General features: G+C 34.6%; 1 protein-coding gene and 1 long non-coding RNA gene across 3 annotated transcripts in view; one reads left to right on the top strand and one right to left on the bottom strand.

Moving 5' to 3' along the window:
- The window catches only part of LOC145664391 (uncharacterized), a 225,148-nt gene that overhangs the window by 47,765 nt on the left and 152,818 nt on the right, over window positions 1-24,565 (bottom strand). The window contains exon 2 of the long non-coding RNA XR_014127429.1: window positions 2,313-2,402. This is a non-coding gene — a long non-coding RNA (uncharacterized LOC145664391). The remainder of the gene's footprint in view (window positions 1-2,312; window positions 2,403-24,565) is intronic.
- The window catches only part of LOC145664390 (melanization protease 1-like), a 266,717-nt gene that overhangs the window by 116,942 nt on the left and 125,210 nt on the right, over window positions 1-24,565 (top strand). For both annotated transcript variants that reach the window (XM_081731054.1, XM_081731053.1), the window contains exon 3: window positions 23,242-23,388. In XM_081731054.1, the coding sequence (XP_081587180.1) occupies window positions 23,242-23,388 (147 nt within the window). The remainder of the gene's footprint in view (window positions 1-23,241; window positions 23,389-24,565) is intronic.

Here is a 24,565-nt window from a genome sequence, read left to right as displayed (position 1 = left end):
ATTATTTTATTATATTTTTTGGAAATATCTTCTTAGATGGATTGCTTTCTATTATCTCCACATACTAAAAACTGAATTTTACGCATAAACGTAAGGAAACTGGAATAAATGCGAAGTATCGTGAATTACATTATACGCGCAATTTTTATTCTGCATGGGAGTACATACCTCACGCACTTACGGCACTTGCTTTCACGCACGGCACGGCAACGCATAAACCAACGGCTAGACCCGAATCACAATTTACATAATCATACTACTACTAGTACTACTACTACTACTACTACTACTTCTACGACTACTACTACTACTTCTACTACTACTTTTACTACTACTACTACTACTACTCATAATAATAATAATAATAATAATAATAATAATAATAATAATAATAATAATAATAATAATAATAGGTAATAATAATAATAGCCATATAGAAAAGAAACATACACAAGCAAACACCAATAATAAACAATTACTGTACATGAATACAAGGAATAACACGATCCAGTCATCCCGACTGCGTTTTTTTATGGTTTTCCACAGTCCCACCAGGCCATTGGTTTATACCACCGTCACTATACTACCCAGGGCTGCTGCCTTCCCCACTCCTCATCTTACCTAACAGGGTCGCTGTGCCCTCGGCGTTTGCGGCAAGAACCATTCCCTTTGCCCATTTCCTTCCACATGTACGTAAATAAGTAAATCAAAGGTAGGACCCGGCCATAGAAACAGGCGACTTGAGTTGGGATATTGGCTTCCGCACACTTACCTCTCACAGTAAAACTGTCAGAAAACGACACGACTTATTTTCATTTGTTTGTCTTCCTCGTATACCTCCTCTCTCCTCCCCTGCCCCTTGTGGTGCTGACGCCATTGTCGTGAACCTCCCAAATCGGTCTGCTCCTTTGTTCTTTAATTTGCTCCCCTTTCTATTCTCCTTGGCCCAAGGTATTTCACGCTCCAGATTATTTCATTCCATTTTGTCCTCCACTGACGTGGCAACGTTGCATTTTCCTTTATTATTGTGTGGTATACCAGAGTCGAGCTTAAACGGTTGGTCCGATTACGAAAATCCCACCATTTTAGATCTACAACTTACACTTGGCAATCAAAATAATGCTCTCTTATTATTTTTCATATCTTCAGTAGTTACCGAGTTGGCTTCTGACTCGCTCGGTTAACCAACGCACTGATTAAAGCAAGGATGCAAATAACCACTCGCCCACTCGCCCGGGGCGAGTGGTTCATAGGTGTGGGCGAGTATTTAGTATCATACCGAAGGAAAGTAAATTATTTCTATTGTGGGATGTGGGCTAGTAGTTTTTTTTCTTGGGCTAGTAAAATTTTGTTGCATATTTGCATCCCTGGATTAAAGAAAGATTTTCAAGAAGACTAAGTGTGTCAGCATAATAAAACCTGTTTGAGAGTTATTTGAAGCAGAAAAGCAACGGCAGGTAATATCTTGATCAGCCATGTGAAACACCCAGCCCCAGGGCCGGCTTCAGCCCACTGAACTGTTTCATCCGACCCGTCTAAGCCGGCATTTAAAATGTATTTTTTACGTAATCTCTCAAACTAAATATAAAATTTTTCCAATCTTCACTGCATAGTGTGATACCTTTTTTCGCGACCTGGCAACGATGTGAAAATAACAGAAACCAACAATTCTCAACATCCCGTCCCTTTCCGCAGGTCTTTGTGCTTCGAACCTCGTCAAAAGTAAGAACGTGCTTATTAAATTTTTAATTCTTTCTTGTAGTAAACTATTTTGGTTATTATTTATGTGTTTCTGTGATCTCAGTGTACGATGAACAACTTCCTCATTGAATATGGTTATTCAATTTTTGCGAAAATGTTGTACGGCCCTCAAGACCAGTAAGTCTTCTGTGATTGGCCCACATCCTGTTCCAACTTGCATGTCTGATCTAGATATAATTAACTGTCTGGTTTTGTGGCAGGAAGCAAGAAGCATTTAAATATGAGGGATTAATTTTACATTTTATGTCGGGAGAGACTCCCCAAACCATCTGCCACAGTGAAATATGAAAATTGAAATGTAACATATAAAGTTAAAATTTTATGTTTATATCAAATCGTGAATTTCAGAATCTTAAGTATGTTGGATATGGAATAAGATGACATAGGATTGTGATAATTTTTTTTAAATATCTGGACGAGAGTGTATAGTCATTATTTTGATGGTAATAAGTAATAAGTAACGGTGTAGTAGGGAGCTGCTATTTCACTAATGCGTGTTTACGGTCACATAGAATACATTTCAATGTGTGTGTATCGTAACACGAAATTACCTTATGTAAGGAACACCCTAATACGGTATATGTATTTAGCGTTTATATAAGATGATCAATGGACACGTCGTGGGAAATCTGCGCTAAAATCTGAAAGAAAGAAGAAACATAAATAAAAAAGTAAATAAATAAATTAAATAGTCGATGTTTGCTACTAAACAAGAAAATTAAATTACTGCCTGATATATAATACAACTATGTTTTTGCTATATTCCATGTCGAATAAAGTAATGTAAAAGCAATTAAATAATGGAAAAGGAGAAAGAATCGAAATTTAATAAATTGTAATGTTGATGATTATAAAGTAATATTCTGTGTAACTACAAGTAGGCCTAAATTTCCAAATTTTAGTTGTAGTATATGATATAGTGACCTATACTGATATCCAAACTAAATTAGATTCTTACTCGATTCTCATCTTAAGCTAAATCTATATACTTTGCATATGCTACCTCTTCTCTCACGTAGAATCTTGTTTTCTTCTGATATACATTTTCCGACACCATTACGCGGAAGGGTGGCGATCCGTTGGTGCAAGGCCAAAAATATCGACTATATTCTTAATTAGAATAATAATATAGTTCAAGAGACTTATACAATTTGTTTACCTTTCGTCACCTTTAACTTCAAATACCTTCAAGGAATTCTCTCTCTCTTTCTGTGTGTGTACTGTAAATGGAGTAATAATTGTAACAATAATAGTTAGTAACAAATACAAAATAATATACATCGTTAAAATTTTATAATGTTATTATTTTGTTATGGTATAAGTCAAGGAAAAAGAAAAGGAATAATTAATTTATTATTTTTTATTACACATTTGCTGGTAATTCCTATATGTAAGTTAATATTCAAACGGGCATTGATAGTAGAGTTATACTACAGGGTGTCCAATATACAATGCAACTCGGAGTTTGGGATAGTAGAACTTTTAAACGTGAAGCGATACATAAATAATGGTTATACCAAAATGAAGCTTTGTTCATGCATATATTTTTAAACTAGGAAGCAACGATTGAAGTACACTAGAAACCACACACTGTTGCCAGATGTAAACGAAAGTGTAAATCATTTTTTTTTCAAAACATGTAAATTAACTCATACGTATGGATGTTCTGTCGTTAATTTTCATTTTATTTAGTTGGAGCAGCTTGGAAACTATGAACCAGAAAAAAGAATTTTTCATTTCCACCGATAACTAGTCAGATGAGGCCTCTGTAAGGAGGAACTAGGGAAATCGTAGTTTTCATAAATTAACACTTTGAATTGGCAACATTGCTGATGTTTCAGTGCATCAAAAGGTGTGTTAAGTATCTGTCTACATTATGCAATTCCTGAAAACAACGAAAAAGAAACTTTGAAATTATCATGATAAAATTTTTACTTACATGCACCCGGTAACACTTCTACTATCCCGAAATGAGTTTTCAGCTCTACAACTATGCTGGAAGGGCCCCCTGTTTTGATTCAAACACTGGTTGAAACGTTTCACCATGTTTGCAGCAACTTTACGAAGAGTACAAGTGTTAATGTTCTCAATGGCACTGCGAATGTTCGTTTCCAGGTCTTGTATAGTTCGAGAATTGTTCTTGTGTACCTTTTGCTGTAAGTAGCCCCATTGATATGAATAGCAGTGTTGCTGGGTGCATGTAAGTAAAAGTTTTATCATGATAATTTCAAAGTTTCTTTTTCGTCGTTTTCAGGAATTGCATAATGTAGACAGATCCTTAACACGCCTTTTGATGCAGTGAAACATCAGCAATGTTGCCGATTCAGAGTGTTAATTTATGAAAACTACAATTTCCCTAGTTCCCCCTTGCAGATGCCTCATCCGATTAGTTATCGTTTAAATGAAAAAATCTTTCTTCCGCTCCATAGTTTGCAAGCTACTCCAACTAAACAAACTGAAAATTAACGACAGAACATCCGAACGTATGAGTCATGAGTCTATTTGCATGTTTTGAAAAAAAAGAAGGATTTACACCTTCGGTTACATCTGGCAACACTGTGTGGTTGCTAGCGTACTTCAATCGTTACTTCTTAGATTAAAAATATATGCATAACCAAAGCTTCATTTTGATATAACCATTATTTGTGTATTGCTTCAGGTTCAAAAGTTCTACTATCCCAAACTCCGGGTTGCATTGTATATTGGACACCCTGTACAATACCAACAAATAAAGGATTAAAGTCTGAAATAAAAAAAAATATTTTTGCGGTCCTCAATTCATTTCAAGGAACTGCTTCTCACCACTTATATTACCATTTTCGCTATATGACGATCAATGTTAAAACCGAAAGTGGTTAATTTTTACCATTTTCAGTTTGAATAGAGAATTAAGGAAGGTGAAAGAACCTATTCGTGGGACGATAAATAATTAAGAAAAGAAAAAAAACGCTTCTAGCTCTTTTTTTGTTTTGCTTTGATAGTGTCAAACCGGAATTACTAGTTAGTTACTACTTCTGGTTATAGCAGAGAAAATAGGGTGGAGATTGGATATATACGTTGACCACTTAATCAGTTGCAGAAAACTGCTTTACGCGATTTATTATTGGTGTTTCTGTATATCGATCAACTTTAAATCGAAAATGGTTAATTTCTACCACTTCATGTTGAATAGAGCGTTAACACAATAGATAAAACCTATTGTTGGAAAGCTGAATGGATTAAAGAAAAAATGTTTCTCGGTACCTGTTACTGTTCTTGCTCTGATACCTGGTGACATACAGACGGACATAGCTGTTCGTCAAAACTTTCGATACTTATGAACAGCATTGTTTGGATGTATAAAATTGATTTATGTTAATTCTATTTTTAAACCAAATACAATTCTTAATTGAATAGGAAGATGAATTCTGAAGAACTAATGAAACATTTACCCCGAAATTTAAAGTTGAAATAACTGTCGGAGATGGACATTCAATGGTATTGTCTAACAAGAAAGAGAGTATTAGAATTTGGCTACTATGATACAGGAGTATAATTTCGTCGATATAAATATCAGCTGAAAAACACTGTATAACAATATGATAGTAAACAATTTTTGAACTTATTTAATTGCTCACGATGTTATTGTGTTTGTGACATTGATGTGTCTTTGAATTTTTTGTTTTTTAAAAAAAGCATAATAACAGATCTAGAAACCAATGTCAGAAGGGTCAATCGTTTCAAACTTAAATAAATAATAATTCAACATTGTCTAAAAATGTTGAAGGTCGACACATACGTAAGAGCTTGAGTTTTCAAAAGGTAATCAACATAAATCCATGAGCTGCTAAAACAACTTTTTATTCTGTGGCATTTGATCCGTTCTTGGAAATGTGAAAGTATAATGGAAATGACAATCGCTCGTAGCGGAAAAGAGTGAGTATTAGTAGAAGGAGATATCGCATTGCTATTGACGGGCTTTAATAACCAAGCATAAGAAAACGTAATGGAAAAACTGGCGATAGAGATGAGAGAACAATTTGCTGATTCAACACTATGAAGTCAGCGTCACGTTCCAGTGATAAGTAATAAGCTCTATACTTTATTTATTGCCGAGTTATTGCTCAACATGAACGAGACGTCAGACTTCTTGACTAAACTTTTAATTGTGCTTCTGTGAGTAGCAATAGGAGCAGTAAGCTCTTGTTTGCCTTCAGTTCTCAAAGCACAAACTATTTGTACATACGATATTTACAAGTCTTTCTCCATAATACGAATGTAGATATCACTAATGGCAGGTTCTCGATCCAACTACTGAGTTACAAAAGTATTGTGGAATCTGATATAATATTATCCTCCAACAGATCACTTTCAAACTCTTATAACATTCAGAGAGTACTGAATATTTTCTTGTTAGTCACAATTTATAAGGCACAAGTAATACTTTATCTCGCCTACATTTTATGTAAAAAAAAAAGTTATATAATCATTAACATTTCATTAGTGCTCAATAAAATCATTTCCTAAACGTTTCTGCATGGGAAACGTGTTATAATGTTGTTGATCTATTATATTTCACAAAGGCTCTATAACTACGTGATAATCTTTCTAACTTTCCTCTCCTTCTTTTCTTTATTTCCTTTATTATTTAGCTATAACACTTGAATGGGATTTGCACTGTTTTAATACATAATCACACTCGTACACATTCCGATATACAGTTCCACTTGCATTGTACCGGGTTGGTACGATTGAAATGTCCATTTTTATATCAGCTGCAAAACCACCATCTGCAAAGCAACAATCAAATGGAGGATCAAAACTACGCGTAGAACACCACAAACTCCTCACAGATTCAGAAAACAGACTGGTTTATCCAGTCAGTGAAGGTACACTGCGTGATGCATAACATAATTAGAAAGTGCACCATGCATAGCACATAATAGAGAGTGATTTTGTTTAAGAAGTTCAAAGTGGAATATTGTGTAAATCTAATATGGAAAAGCATGTACAGTACATTTCGGACAAAGTTGGTATCTTTTTCTGACGGGACGGAACAATCGCTGAGGATATTTTATAGTCCTGATTTCCATGAGATATCACAAACTCGTGCACAAGCATTCAGTTGCCAATAGATATAGTGTCCTCATCTTGCATGAAAATATACTTTCACCTACCACTTAAAAATGGTGTAGACTCTTTATGAGTTGGAGTGTGAAACTTTCCTCGCCCGTCGTATTCTTCTGACATCTCTTCCACCAATTATCACATCTCGGCATCTCCATCACTCGTTGACCAGGAAGAAATTTCATGATAAGCGGCAGTGCAAGGGGCGATCAAGATCTTCTTCTTATTGGAGACTCTAGGCTTCTCCCATCATGATACCCTATGATTTGACCAAACAGCAAAAGCGTGTGGCTAGAGCCGTACATTTCTATGATTAAGCGAGTACTCGATTTTCCATTTTGACTTCGAGTAACGAAAATTAAGGATAAAGTTTGGTAATCATAAAAAGATGGAATTCGATATTTCAACAGATTTACACGTTTCCTGGCTCAAAAATATCGGAAAAGTGTTTTTTGATATCTATCTGTCTGTTCATCTCTTTGTCTTTATGTACATTCGCCTAAAGGCCATACTGTTCAATGTATCTAAATCAGTTTTTAAACTGAAGATTTCTATGTGATTATTCAGGGGAGTTGTCGATTTTTCCCCTACACCTAAAAATAAGGGTAGTTTACTGAGGGGTGAAAATAAAAGATGCGATTTTTTTGCAAATGGCTGCAACGAGCTTTTGTTTATATTTGAGAAATCAATATATCGTAAATTCGTTTTGTGGAATAAGTCATTTCTCTGGGAAAAAGTGATAAGGAGATACTTTACTCTTGAGAGTATTTCTTAGGCGATTTTCTCAAAAATGACTCGGTGATTGTGTTCATATTTCATTAATAATTACTTAATCAATAACCGAAAAGTATGACATACTTAATTTCTCTACAAAATCTACGAGAAATGATTTATTCGTGCAGGTGAAATTTTTGGACGATTTTCTCAAAAACGACTCAGGTGATTTTGTTGATATTTCATGAATAAATATTTCATTATTAACCTTACAATATGACATACCTCATTTGTTCAGGATCTACGAGGGGTAGTTTATTCTTGGGAGTGTATTTTCGGATAATTTTCTCAAAAATTACTCAGGTAATTTTATTCACATTTTAAAAATAAACGGTTCGTCACTAACCTAAAAATATCGCATAATTCATTTGTTCTGATACAATCTACAAAAATCTTTATATTTTTATCTGACGATCTTCCCGAAAACGACTTAGACGATTTTATTCATATTTCATAAATACATATATCATTACTCAGGCGATTTTGTTCGTATTTCACAAATAAACCTTTCATTAATAACCTGATAATTGGCATACCTTATATTTGTTTTGAAAAAATCCTCAAGTGGTTGTTTATTCATCTTTTTTACAAGTTTCTGTTCGTATTACATAATTTACATTTCGTTGATAATTCTATAATGTTGCGTTAAAACTTGTCTTACGAAAAAGTTCACACAGGATAGTTTACTCTTAGGGTGAGTTTCTTTTTCTTTTATTTAAAAAAAATGGAGCGAGAAAGTTTAGTGCGGTGGCCTGTATCTTTTGTTTGGCGTTTGAAGTGACGCACATCAGTTTGACATTTCAATTACAGCAAGTCAGTACATATTAGTACAGATCTAACACTTGAAATTGACTCATGCTGACTTAGCAATAATCTTTGATCGTATCAAATTTCGCCGAATCAGAAATCCGATACAAAGAGGTGTGTGATAAGGAGCGGGGATGGGGAGTGGCCACTGATTGGTCACGTGATGATTGAGTAATATGATATAGTAGGTAACGAAAGGGTTAAGAGAAGAAAATTGCGAGTTAAAAGGATATCGTATGAGGTCATATGGTGGGCGTTACGCATACCCGTATATGTGAGCATACTACTAGATGCTGCTGGGAAGATACTATCAAAGATGACATCGTCTTTAAATTTATTAGCTAAATTTAACATTACGGAGGTACCGTTTACAAATTTGAGTTATTTGGAAATTTGTGTATCTTACAGGGTTATAAACTGTAAGATAATATGAACCGTATTTGAGTACCTAGTAGATGGCCTCTGTGAAATCACAGCAAGAACATAAAGTGATTTTATCTAGTCGCTATGTGGTAAGGTTGCAATAAGATAATACAGCATTAATATAATGTTTCAAATTTATAAGGGAAATATATTTATCTGAACGTAACATACACGATTTGGAATTCGCCGAGGTGGTGTCGTCATAAGTGTGGAACGAACATGTACAAATAAGAAGAAACTTGATTTTTATTCTTTTTGGATGCACAGATGTAAGTCTCGTAGTGAGATTATTCTACCTTAAGTATTTGTTGCAGTAACGTCTGTACGAGTGTTTGGCGTCATCATAGCAGCTAAGAAAGATTGAATGTTGAATATGGAATGTGGTGTTTAAATTCTACGAAAGCCAAGTTAATTTATGTTCGATTGGACAATGAATCTTTTTATCTCGTTATTCGAACTGCCAAAGGATTTATGTTCAGACTAAAGTTAAACTTTGCTAAATGAGAAAAACTTGTGGATTTTTCACGGTTTGTTTCTGATTATGTAAATTCGCAAGTGGAAATAATAAAATTTATTAAATCACTTTGACATCATAATGAACCAGTGCTTCAAAAATTTTTGGGAGAGAAATTGTTGATGATTAGGTACCGGATGTTTAGGCATTAAAAACCTGGAAAATAGGCAGGCAAATAGGTACTGAAAATTTAAAAAAACAGGCAGTAAAATAGGCACTAAAATGTAACTCGAAGTAATGAAGATAAATACTGAATACAATTAAAAAATAAATTCGTCATAGATAATGTTCCAAGAATATAGAAACATAAATGTTTTATGTATTCCATGTATATTTGGTAAATATATTTTATACAGCACTTTATCACTACGCATAACAGTCCAAAGTTTTACAGCACTTTATCAGTACACATAGCAGTCCAAAGTATTTTGGCATCTTCTCACCAGGTACAACACTTATATTTCACCGGAAGAGGCAGAATTCTTTCTTGAAATACTAAATTACATATTTTCCGAATAAAGTTTTATTTTGAAGAATATTAGACACTAAAGCAATTATTAGGCGGGAAGGGGCTAAATAGGCAAAATAGGCAAAATAAATTGGCTTAAATTGAAACTATAAACCCCTACATAAACTTTAAAACGTTATGGTTGATCATATCTTTAAAATTAAAGAATAGGCATTTTGCCTAACATCCGGTATCTAGTGATGATTGAAAAGAAAGAAGTATTTCACACTCTTCGAAACTCTATGTATTTGAATGCAAGTGAGAAGCATTAGTTTTTCAAGATTGTACCATGCATAGAACATAGTTTGAAAAACAGCAAGACTTCGAACATTGTGTTCCATGAACAAATTGAACATGTTGAACAATGTGTAGATACTAATCATGTACACGTGCAAACGCAATATCTTACATGCAGAGGATTGGGTGGAAATTATACATGTGATAATGAACAGTGCATAATATATTCAATGAGCAGGGATTTTCCAAGTGTACGTGTTGCTAATGGCACTGGTGTTCAAATTGATGGAGAAAGACTAAAATTAGAAATGAAAGTTTTTGTGAACACAAATTAATTGATCGGATTTGGGAAGAACTGTTTGATCATGTACGAACACAACCATGTTAGGGGAAACTGATACAAAAATTTCGAAGGTATTAATGAAGAAGACATGTGAAAAAGGAAGACATTTTGAAGGAAGAAAGGAAATTAATTTTTTAAATAGTGCAAATGTAGTGTATTATTAGTAGAATCAGTAAAAAGTGCATTGAAACTAAACATTTCATTTACAAAAAGTCTCTGTGTAGTTGTGATTCTATTGAATATGATAAATTTTTAAAACATAAAAATTATAATCTCTCCTTTGAAGGGTAAGGGAAAAAACAAGGAATGTCCATGTGTGTGCTTTAACGGGTGCTTTGTCTTATCTCTTGGTGACTCTTGGTACTATTTGACTGCATATGCATGCATGCGTAGATGTGCAAATGTCCGTGTAAAACGGGGAAAAGATTTGACTAACCCTATTCATTTTGTACAGCTTCTCAATATTAAAACGCCGTTTTCTCGAAAAATGCAGTTTTGTAACATTTCTTATTTTCTCCCCTTATCCTTCCTTTGTTTTGATAGTACTAAATTCACATATCGTTTTAAGAAGTACACTAAGCATTTGGATTCATTATTATTATTAATATTTTAGAAAAATCAAATACATATAACATTTGTTTACGTGAATTTGTTTTTAAATATACCAATAATCATTTTTGTCTACTTATATATATGTGGTTATGTTAGTGCTCGGAAAATGAAACTGATTCTAGACCGCTCACCCATTGGATGGATATTGCACTTTTACGCATATGAAGCGAGTTGATTCGATACGGCCATTTGACCCGTTGGACTTGTTTAGACCATTCAGATCATTTGGATTGTTTGACTCTGTTGATCCGTTTGATCCAATAGACCTTGTGAACAAAACAGAATCTGCAAACCTAGTAAATACTTCAGATAAACACAAACTAAAAATGGGAGAAACTTGTGATTTCTGGATTCAACACAGATCATTATAGTAAACAAATAGTCATAGAGACAGAGAGGAAGTTTCCTCATATAGATTTAATACCATATCGATAGATCCCTTCTGTGACTTTATTACTCTATTGCAAAGGAAATTGGTAGTAGGAATGATAACGAGAAGATATGAAACTACATAGAGTCCCGTTCGACAAATAATGATCTAAGTCTTGGTCTCGTCCCCACTCTTTTCTCGGCTCCTCTCGATCAAATAATGCTTGTTTTCATCTCGGTCTCGGTCACGGTCTCCAGATCCAGATCTCGATTTTGTCTTTATAATATCGAAATAACTTTGTGAAATTAAAAACTGAGTTTAATCGAATCATAATGCAAATTTTACGATTTGCAGATATGTGGATGATTGCTTAGGTATTTGAAGGAACGAAGAGACAGTTCGAACAGTTTGTAAGAAGAATAGAAGATAAAGAGAAAGGAATAAGCTTAGATGTGGAATTAGAAAAAAAAGGAAGATAAACTTTTTAAATTTGACAATAAGAAAAGTTGAAGGGAGATTCGAAACAACGTGATTTAGGGAAGAATGTTCAGCAGGTGTTTAGTGCCACAGAGGGAGTGATGTAGATGAAAGAACAAAAAGGAATTTTACTAGAAACATGAGGAAATTATAAAGATGATAGTCAGTGAAGACAAGAAGAGCAAGGAACTCATAGAGCAGTTCCATGGTTTATTAGTGCAAAAAGGATATAGTGAAGTTAGATTGAAGAAGGAGAGGAAGAGAAAAGAGGGGAGAAAGGAGAAGATAGGGAGAGAAGACACAGAAGAAGAAAAGAAAAGATACTTTGGAGTAGAGTATAGTTGAAAAAACGGAAGTACTGAATAGCTTATTGAGAAAATGGAAAGTGAGAACATATAGAACACTAGTTTATAAAGTTCAAATGAATATATATATATATATATATATATATATATATATATATATATATATATATATATATATATATATATATACTGACTTTCATCTTTCGTCTAACAACATGAATAGTTTCAAACTGAGGAACGGATTTTCAAGAGGGAACGTTATTTCCAGTTCCTTTTCGAAGTTGACCATTAATGGTTTCTCAATCTTTGGGTTGAAATGTTCTACAATTGCTAATTTTTAAATAGAAGTAAATGAACGAGGTGGATATATTTCTTCTTATAGACACGACTAACTTTATATTGTAAATTCTACCCAAAAACATTCCCATTTGCGTAAAGCCTATTGCGCAATCCGACAGAGTTCATACCATAGATTCAGAAACCACTAAAGATCACTTAAGCAGGAAATTGGAGATGGAAATATTCACTTTTGAAAATAAACCTCTCTATTGTCGTACGGTGCTCCTAATTTTAAATACAGTTGTGTAGAATACATGGATCAAATTTTAAACTTCTAAATACTGAGGCCACTATGAAATGTTAGCATTTGCACTCTTACTGTGCTTTTCGTTCGGCATAAATGTTCTTTGCCTTGTTTTCGGCGTGAAATTGTTATTTCTTTTTCTTTACTGTGCAAAATGTCTATGTCAAAACTTATGCTGCATTTCAGTCCACTGTAAAACTTTTTAGAATTATAAACGTAATTCTAAACGAACCCAAAATAGCAAATGAGTTATCTCAAATTGAAAAAGAAAAATAAAATTAGGTTTTTACTTTGATTCTAAGATTGTTACCGACATCATAATTAAGCAGACTGCATTCAGTTAATTTTTTTCTTGAGGTGAATAATTTGGGACAACTCAGCAATACGAAACAATCTTTATTTTAATTTATTTTAAAATGAACTGAAATACATCGTAAAATTTGGACAAATTTTTCGCATAATTTATTAAAGAAAACGAAATATCTGCTTTACACGTGTAACAATCATAAGGTAATTAATGGGGAAAGAAAAGCAAAATCAGAGTATAAATACTTAAGTTAATCAAAGTAAATACAAGATTCTAAAGTTGAAATGTGATATTCTTTTCTCTATTCTGTGTAACCTTTTTTTTCACTATGATTATTTTTAAAATTACATTGTTAAATTAAGCACTTTTATCTTTTGGTGAGAAGAGATGTTTAGAAATAGTAATATACAGTTTGTGGAAACGCTTGGTAATTAATTTTAACATCTTGGTAATTATAACCAGTTTTCTGGTTTAATCTGATGCTCTTCATGTTTCCATGACCTTATCCCATTCTATTCTAGAATTTAAGGCTCTATTTTCTTTCACTCTGGAGATTTTGTGCTCAGTTTCAAAGAAGATTCGGTATCATTGCTTATACGAATTCTTGAACTGTGTGTAAATTAATTTTGGAAAGCTGAGATTACAAAAGTTGAGGATTAAGTTATACAAAATTAAATTACGGAATATGTAAACTCATGTTATTTGGGTAATTAAATTGACGATTGAAAATAGATAGAACCTCAACTAGAAATTGTGTGGTGTTTTCTATATACCAAGTGATTACAGGTGGCATTTGCCTTCTTTCTTCCGTGTACACACCAATAACTACAGTCGCCTGATGATAATCATTCCATTATCTTGATTATAATACAATGAATTTTGAGTAAAGAAAAATTCAATAATCTTTTCAATATTCCTAACGAGACTAAACCTTACGAGAGTAGACTTTGGCTTCTCTCAATCTCATCTCGCGTTGCAAGTACCTGTCTCAATCTCGACCTCATCTCGATATGTTTATTATGTTCATTCTTGGTCTCGGTCTCAATCTCGATTTATGAATTGCCGTTTTGATCTCGGTTTTGGTCCCTTCCCTCAGAAATCCATCATGATTTCTGGTTTCATTATCGATTTCTATACAGTTAAAACGGTATCATTTAGAGGTATACGTATATGGCTTCAGTGTTCCAAGAATAACTTACATCTTGACTTTTATCCCCTCTACTCAAACCTGGAATGATAAAACTCAATGACTTCCTGTTTTAAAATCAATCGCTTTAGTGAAAAGGAACATGAATATACAGGGTATTTCCAAACAACATCGACAACGTTTGGGAGGTGATTCTTGACATCAAGATAAGACAAAAAGTGGAAACCAACCTGGGTAAGCAAGGGCATTCTTTCAGAGTTATAGGCTGCCGAAAACATGAAAATAAAGATCCATAGCCCCAAAACTATGGCACTTGCCGTAGTCGGGTCGAGACTTCACTTAGGAATAAATACGTGAGCTATCCAAACATACATGTTTCAGAATTCTAAGGTACCCATGCAACAATTTTTATAGAGGGAATTTGGCTAGGGATACATACTTTTAAGTACTCCCCAACTACCTCTATAAAAATTGTTACGAAAATACCGCAGGATTCTGAAACTTACATATTTGGATAGGGCACATACTAGTTCCTAAGTGAAGTCTTGACCCGACTAGTTTTGGAGCTATGGACTTTTAAAGTTAATTTTTTCCTGTTTTCGGTCATGCATGAAAAAAGTCAGAAATGATTTTCAATAAATAACAAAAAGAACTTTTTTGTTATGATCCTTAGAGCTTGTCAGTAAAGATCCCGTTTGGGCTTACACTTTTCATCTCCATTTTACGAAAAATTAACGTTTTTAGAAAGATGTCATAATTCATATCACTTACGTTACCGTATGTACTTCTTCACTAGAGCGAGTCATTTTGTGTTTGTGAAAGTGTTTTGTTTTCCAGAACTAGACAAGATATGCATTAAGCGTGAAACAAATATTTCTTAATGGCTTATATTGAAGGAAATTTGCTACAATGTACGAAAGTAACGTATGTATCAAGCAAGTTACGTATATGACATGTACGTACAATTGATGTATTAAATTTCAGATTTTAGTAGAAGAAATAAAAGAAAATTAACTTCTAAAACACTTATCAAACTCCACTTTGAAATTTTCCATTTTGTTCCGTCTCAGTACCTACTTATTTGCAAATAAAATATAGCTACCAAGTGCGCAGAAAAGGTTATGTTCTCTTCATTACGTTTTAAAATTAATTTATGTTTCGTTTACATTCTTTAATTTTTTAAAGATGTTCGCTTATATTTTAAGATAAAATAATAATAATAATAATAATAATAATAATAATAATAATAATAATAATAATAATAATAATAATAACAATAATAATAATAATAATAATAATAATAATAATAATAATAATAATAATAATAATAATAATAATAATAATAATATATTTTAAATAATCTTCGCTGCACTGGACACACGTAACTAAAGAATGAAAAAAGATTAGCTTATATAATGAAATTGACGTGCCTGAAGTTGGCCCCCCCACCTCTCCCAAATTACATCAAACATTGCACATCGTTAGTGCATCGTTAGTGCACGTTAGTGCACTCAGAACTAACGTTAGTGCTATCAGCGTTTACGAGATATTGAAGATTTTTGGTGGGGGGGCCAACTTCATATGAAGTTAGCCCCCCCACCCATCTTTATGCAGACAGGTTTTCACAAAACTTAGCACATCGTTAGTGCATCGTTAGTGCACTTAAACACACTAAGCACCACTGTTAGTGCTAACATATTTTGGGATTTATTCAAGATTTTTGGTGGGGGGGCCAACTTCAGAAATATCAAATTCTATACAAATAGAGGTAGAAACATAGAGTTAACGGCAATCGTTAGTGCATCGTTAGTGCACCTAAACGCACTAAGCACAAACGTTAGTGCTACAATATTTTGGGATTTATTCAAGATTTTTGGTGGGGGGGCCAACTTCAGAAATATCAATTTCTATACAAATAGAGGTAGAAACATAGAGTTAACGGCAATCGTTAGTGCATCGTTAGTGCACCTAAACGCACTAAGCACTAACGTTAGTGCTACAATATTTTGGGATTTATTCAAGATTTTTGGTGGGGGGGCCAACTTCAGAAATATCAAATTCTATACAAATAGAGGTAGAAACATGGGGTTAACGGCAATCGTTAGTGCATCGTTAGTGCACCTAAACGCACTAAGCACTAACGTTAGTGCTACAATATTTTGGGATTTATTCAAGATTTTTGGTGGGGGGCCAACTTTAGAAATATCAAATTCTATACAAATAGAGATAGCAACAGGATTAACGGTAATCGTTAGTGCATCGTTAGTGCACTTAAACGCAGTAAGCACTAATGTCAGTTCTACTGTATTTTGGGATTTATTCAAGATTTTTGGTTAGATGTCAACGTTAGAAATATAAAATTCCGTACAAATTGATGTAGAAACATGGGGTTAACAGCAATCGTTAGTGCTTCGTTTGTGCACTTAAATGCAGTAAACACTAACGTTAGCATTACCATATTTTGGGATTTATTCAAGATTTTTGGTGGGGGGACCAAGTTCAGAAATATCATATTCTATACAAATAGAGGTAGAAACATAGAGTTAACGGCAATCGTTAGTGCATGTTTAGTGCACTTAACGCACTAAGCACTAACGTTGGTGCTACCATATTTTGGGATTTATTCAAGATCTTGGGGGGGGGGCAACTTCAGAAATATCAAATTTTATTCAAATAGAGGTAGAAACATGGGGTTAACGGCAATCGTTAGAGTGTGATTTGTGCACTTAAATGCACTAAGCACTAACGTTAGTGCTGCCACATTTTGGGATTTATTCAAAATTGTTGGTGGGGGTCAACTTCAGAAATATCAAGTTCCATACAAAGTGTCAGTATTGTCAGGAAGCACTAACGAATGCACCAATTACTTTGTTAGTGCTTGAAGTGGGCGCAAATTCACGCTGACCACCAAAGATATTTTACTAGTAGCATCTACACTAATTAGGCACTAATGTTAGGGGTTGGTGCACGAAGAAGCACTAACGATGCACTGAGGATTGTACTAGAAGTGATCATTAGTGCTTTTAAATTTGGCAGAAATTTCACACAGTGAAAAACTCCCCTTAAATTTCTTATGTGAGTTTCCTGAGATGTAACTGGTCATAACTATACTAATAGTGAAGCACTAACGAAACTGAAAGTATTTTTTAGAACCACGAACGATGCACTAAAGAACGGCTTTAATTTTTCGTTATTGGTTGAAGTGGAGGCGCCAAGTTCATGAAGGCTACCAAAGGGTTTTTTTTTTACTTGTAGGACCTACATTAATGAAGAACTAACGATAGGTGTTAGTGCGGTATGAAGCACTAACGATTTCAGTAGAAGAGGTCATTAGTGCTTTTGATTTTGGCGGAAATTTGACGCAATGAAAAATTCCCCATGAATTTCTTATGGGATTTTTGTGGCATATCTACATCAATAGTTAAGCATTAACGGAACTATGGGTGTTTTGCAGAAGCGCTAACGATGCATTAACGAATGGACTTATTTTTCGTTAGTGCTTGAAGTGGGAACCAAGTTCACGCTTGCCCGCAAAGTTTTTTTTACTTGTAGCACCTACACTAATGAAGCATTCAACTTAGGTGTTGGTGCACTAGGAAGCCCTAATGTTACAAGTAAAAAAACTTTCGAAATTAGCGTGAAGTTAGCCCCCACTACAAGCACTAACGAAAAAAATAGTTTTATTCGTTAGTGCATTGTTAGTACCTTTAGAAGATACAAGTAGTTTCGTTAGTGTTTCACCATTAGTGAGGATATGGCCAATTATAAGTCAGAAAACTCCCATAAGAAACACATGGGGAATTATTCATTGTATCAAATTCCCATCGCATTCAAAAGCACTAATTACCTCTGTTAGTGCAATTGTTAGTGCATTGTAAGAGCTTCTTAGAGCACAAACACCTAACGTTAGTGCTTCATTAGTGTAGGTGTTACAAGTAAAAAAAAACCTTTGGGGAAGTCAGCGTGAATTTCGCACCCACACTTTAAGCACTAACGGAAAAAATAGTGCCATTCGTTAGTGCTTCTATAAAACACTAACAATTTCATTAGTGCATCACTATTAGTGTAGTTATGGCCAATTATATATCACGAAACTCACAAGAAATTTATGGCAAATTATTTATTGAATCGTATTTCCGCCAAATTCAAAATCACTAATTATCTCTTCTAGAGCAATCGTTAGTGCATTGTTAGTGCTTCTTAGTGCATCTACACCTAAGGTTAGTGCTTCATTAATATAGGTGCTACAATTAAAATACCTTTTGAGGCCAGAGTGAACTTAGCGCCCCCACTTCAAGCACTAACTAAAAACTTAGTGCCATTCGTTAGTGGATTGTTAGTGCTTCTAGAAAACACTAACAGTTTAGTTAATACTTCACTATTTAGTTATGGCTAATTACATGTTACGAAACTCACATAATAAATTTATGGGAAATTTTACATTGCATCAAATTTCCGCCAAAGTCAAAAGCACTGATGATATCTTTTAGTGCAATTGTTAGTGGTTCTTAGTGCACCAACCCCTAACGTTAGTACTTCAATAGTGTAGGTGCTACAAGTACAATATCTTCGGAGGGCACGGGAACTTGCCCCAACTTCAAGCACTAACAAAAAATTGATGCCATTTGTTAGTGGATCGTTAGTGCTTCTAGAAACCACTAAAGGTTTGTATGGACTTTGATATTTCTGAAGTTGACCCGCCCAACAAAAATCTTGAATAAATCCCAGAATATGGTAACGCTAACGTTAGTGTTTACTGCATTTAAGTGCACAAACGAAGCACTAACGATTGCTGTTAACCCCATGTTTCTACATCAATTTGTACGGAATTTTATATTTCTAACGTTGACATCTAACCAAAAATCTTGAATAAATCCCAAAATACAGTAGAACTGACATTAGTGCTTACTGCGTTTAAGTGCACTAACGATGCACTAACGATTACCGTTAATCCTGTTGCTATCTCTATTTGTATAGAATTTGATATTTCTGAAGTTGGCCCCCCACCAAAAATCTTGAATAAATCCCAAAATATTGTAGCACTAACGTTAGTGCTTAGTGCGTTTAGGTGCACTAACGATGCACTAACGATTGCCGTTAACTCTATGTTTCTACCTCTATTTGTATAGAATTTGATATTTCTGAAGTTGGCCCCCCACCAAAAATCTTAAATAAATCCCAAAATATTGTAGCACTAACGTTAGTGCTTAGTGCGTTTAGGTGCACTAACAATGCACTAACGATTGCCGTTAACCCCATGTTTCTACCTCTATTTGTATAGAAATTGATATTTCTGAAGTTGGCCCCCCCACCAAAAATCTTGAATAAATCCCAAAATATTGTAGCACTAACGTTAGTGCTTAGTGCGTTTAGGTGCACTAACGATGCACTAACGATTGCCGTTAACTCTATGTTTCTACCTCTATTTGTATAGAAATTGATATTTCTGAAGTTGGCCCCCCCACCAAAAATCTTGAATAAATCCCAAAATATTGTAGCACTAACGTTAGTGCTTAGTGCGTTTAGGTGCACTAACGATGCACTAACGATTGCCGTTAACTCTATGTTTCTACCTCTATTTGTATAGAATTTGATATTTCTGAAGTTGGCCCCCCCACCAAAAATCTTGAATAAATCCAAAAATATTGTAGCACTAACGTTAGTGCTTAGTGCGTTTAGGTGCACTAACGATGCACTAACGATTGCCGTTAACTCTATGTTTCTACCTCTATTTGTATAGAAATTGATATTTCTGAAGTTGGCCCCCCCACCAAAAATCTTGAATAAATCCCAAAATATTGTAGCACTAACGTTAGTGCTTAGTGCGTTTAGGTGCACTAACGATGCACTAACGATTGCCGTTAACTCTATGTTTCTACCTCTATTTGTATAGAATTTGATATTTCTGAAGTTGGCCCCCCCACCAAAAATCTTGAATAAATCCCAAAATATTGTAGCACTAACGTTAGTGCTTAGTGCGTTTAGGTGCACTAACGATGCACTAACGATTGCCGTTAACTCTATGTTTCTACCTCTATTTGTATAGAATTTAATATTTCTGAAGTTGGCCCCCCCACCAAAAATCTTGAATAAATCCCAAAATATGTTAGCACTAACAGTGGTGCTTAGTGTGTTTAAGTGCACTAACGATGCACTAACGATGTGCTAAGTTTTGTGAAAACCTGTCTGCATAAAGATGGGTGGGGGGGCTAACTTCATATGAAGTTGGCCCCCCCACCAAAAATCTTCAATATCTCGTAAACGCTGATAGCACTAACGTTAGTTCTGAGTGCACTAACGTGCACTAACGATGCACTAACGATGTGCAATGTTTGATGTAATTTGGGAGAGGTGGGGGGCCAACTTCAGGCACGTATGAAATTGTCCATAAGAAAATCATGTTTAAGAATGTGACCAACGTTTAATTAAAAACTCAAAAAAGACTTCTTTGATCTTTTGCGACAAACGTACTATTGCATTTAACAATTTCAGCACAGTAATAGTTCAGCCAAAAAGATCAGAAAACTAAATTTTTCTGTTTAAAAAGTAGTTCATACGCCAATCCGACAAATTTTATTGCAGATGCAAGCCCGTAGATCGGCGTTCGTTTTTCATTAGATTGAAACAGAAAAGTATTCATCACTTTGGAGATTATTATTTATATCGTTGTGCTGTAGAATGACAATTATTGATGAAATTATTCTTGTTCTATGTTAGAGGTGTTCTTTAAAGTCACATAAATTACTATGGTCACGGAGTTACTGAGACATTTGGTAACTTATGTGACAGTAACGTATGTGACATCTTGTATATTTTAAAGAAAAACTTATGAGATTACTAACTTTGAATGCACTCTGTTTTAATACTTTCAAAACGATAGGTCAGCGCTTCACAACATACTAAGTATAATGTTTTAGCAACGTAAATAGTCCTGAAACATTGGTAACGTACCTGACACATATTAACTCTACTTTCGCATTCATCTACATGTCTCCTTCCATAAGATCAAAAATGTATAACGACCATCGACACTATTTATTACACTGAAGCATGAAACATTCAGAGAACAAAACTAACCATGTCAGTTGTATTTTGAATCCTGTTAGTTGTTGAAATTCATAGAATCTGAGAGTAACTTGAGTGACAGAAACTTACAGAACAGAAGATTTTTTTTCAAAAAATAACAAAGATACTCACTAAAAGGAAAGTTTATATTTTTCATTTCTATAAAACTTCTGATTACGACCGTAATGATTTTATTTTGCATGTCATTCTTGTCAATGTAGAATAACTACTTCAAACTTTGAAAATGCTATTGGAACAGGTAACTTATGTAACAAAATTAGTAATTTTTATATTATATTCAATTAACTCTGAGATACATTTCCCTGATAATTCTGTTCCAAGGATTGGCAGCAGCTATCCTGTCTTCCTTTAAAATAGAAATTGGATAAATAAAGGTTTGAACATCCTATGCAGTTGGACATAGCGTGCCGGAGTTAAGTGAGAATGGCCCTTTTATGTTCAGAAATTTTAACTGCTTACTTTTTCACATGACTGCTACTTGTGTAACAGGCAAGAAAGGACCGATGCCAGTTAATGTAATTACAAACACATTTAACAGGACTGCAAGGTACCGAATCCCCTACTTTAAAGTGGCACGTCGACTGGGTGAGAGCGGTTTCTTTTCCCGACTTCCATTACGTTGTATTCCATTAACATCTGCAAATCGGCGGCACCGTTTGAGGTGGTGCCAAGAACATCAGGACTGGATCGAGGAGAGGTGAGGTCGCATTCTCTTCTCAGATGAAAGCAGATTTAGTTTGAGTAGTGTTTCTAGACGTACACTTATCTGACAAGATGTGGAAGCAAGCAGTGAAACCAGTAACATTGTCGACCATGATCATTTTGGTAGTTCAGAAACTCTTGAGTAGAAAGGCATAAAGTTGCATGACCATATTGACTTCCCAATTTTTGAACCCAGTACTCTCAGCGGTCAATGTTATTGTGACACTGTACTCCGTCCCCACGTGCATTTTTTTCAGATTCGCATGGTCACGACCTCATTTTTATGATGATAATGCGCCTCGCATCATACAGCGCAGGTGGTGGAGCTCTTGGAACGAGTGGATACAAGGTCCATGAACTTGCCTGAACACTTATGGATGCTATCGAACACGTATGAATGCTATAGGGAGGAGTCTTGAAACACGTCAAGATGCACAAAGGATCATTCAGCAGTTGTCAATGGCACTGGTGGAGGAATAAAACTTCACACCACAACTCAATATTAATCTTATGAGCAGTATAGGGGGACGTTACAGAGCATGCATTGCTACCGTGGTGGTAAAACACCCATTTAAGAACTATTTCACTTCTTTGTAATGAGAAGGGACTATGATGAATGGCAATCACTTCAAGAAAAGTTTCTCTTGTTTCTGTGAAAATTTGTTATTTTTTCTTCTAAACACGCATTTCTTCCTGTTGTCTCTTCCATCATACTGTAGCACTACTTTCCATGTATAGATCAAGTTTCATCAATCTATGCACTTAGGAGTAAAACAGCGTGCTAAACTTACTTTTGTTCTCAAGTTTTGCACACCAGTGTATGTTGTTCCATCAGACATTCAATTATTTTTGAAATTAGAAATTCTAGATGGTATTGTTTATATCATATTTATATGTTTGAATTGAATAGATAAATTTTGAAGTAGGCCTTTATAAATGTATTCACAGGGTCGTTTTTACTTGTATTTCAATTATATAGTTTTGTACATGTATGATAAAGATGTGTACAAGATTTGTTATATGTTTTCTTATCTTTGAAAAACGTTAACATATAATATTTACTAATACAGACTTAATAAATAATAGTAATTAATTCAATTAACAATTTAATTCTTGCTGGTTGGTTCGCAGGTGGAGACACTTCAATATTCTACTAAACTACTTTGCTTTTAATTCTAGATGAGCCAATGATAGATCCGACAAAACATCCAAATTGGAAACTTCTTCCTCATGAAAAGTGCGGATCGAGTCAGGCAGAAAGAATAATTGGTGGCAAAGAGACGAGCATAGGCGCTTATCCATGGATTGTGAGGATTGGTTACAAATGTGAGTGAAGGTTTGCGTCAATTGTTTCTTCATTCTTATAATAAATATTTACATTAATTACTATTTTAGTTTATAGACAACTGGTCTTTAAGTTGCAATACTATGGAGACCCGACAAAATATGTATCATTAATGTACCGCGGGCCGATCAAGCCGGAGAATATGTTTCATCTGGCGCATTAATAAATGTTAAAAAGCGTATAATTCGCTTTTTAATTTAACTCAATATGAACACGAAGTCTGTAACTGGCCATCATAATATACTTGAATGGAGACTTGATTTTAGAGAGTGAAAATAGTTTCTTTAACCCTTCGGTTACCAATCCCATTGTATAAGGAAGGAAATTATTACCTGGCGGATTCTTAGGGAAAACAGATTTCATATAATTACTTTCGAATGTTTGTAGCTTAGGCACCAAATGGTTCAAACACATGAAACAAACACCAGAAAATCTAGAATATAACAAAAATTCAGAAAATATATCACTTATGCCCACTTAAGCGAACCAGCAGGTGAGGAGAGGGAAGGCAAATATCCTCCAAATATGGTTCACATTTTGTACCAGCCTGCAGTGGTTACAAATTGGTCTTTTCAGAGCATAGGACGACAGTAGCACATTTGGAACGAACATGCAGAACAGCGAGAGAGAAAAAAGAACAGAGAGCTTGTAACTTACGTAAATTTGCAACTCGACGTTAGTGTGCGCGGAAAGTTGAAACTTATCTAGTAGGCAAAATCATTGGCCACCAATAGACGTCCGACTTTGATCTCGTACAAATCTGGTACATATTAAGAAAGCATTGACTACTGAGCACTACGTATCCGGTGTTACTGTTTGCTCTCTTCTATTTTGCACATTACACGAATGAGGCCAGTTTTCAAATTGACAATATCTATGTGGTACTCAACATTCAATAATCTCTGAATAGATACCATGGGCCACTGATTCCTTGACCCGCTTGTTAGTCTAGTATCTCGCCTATTGACTATATTGGTTACGATCGTGCAATACCTTGCATAACAGAGCCACCCCATATACAATAGATGAACTTTGACATCGGGTCAAAACCGTCTGATTTGAGATTCTGAGTAGGATATTCTACCTCTCTTGCTCTTCATGTTTTGTCTTTTCTTAAGTTATTGATATCCATGATGTGTCCATGTTAATGATTTAGTC

Source organism: Thermobia domestica, chromosome 11, assembly GCF_964235325.1.
Source record: "Thermobia domestica chromosome 11, izTheDome1.hap1.1, whole genome shotgun sequence".
In the NCBI taxonomy this organism is placed as follows: domain Eukaryota; kingdom Metazoa; phylum Arthropoda; class Insecta; order Zygentoma; family Lepismatidae; genus Thermobia; species Thermobia domestica.
This window is presented reverse-complemented; position numbering and strand designations above follow the sequence as displayed.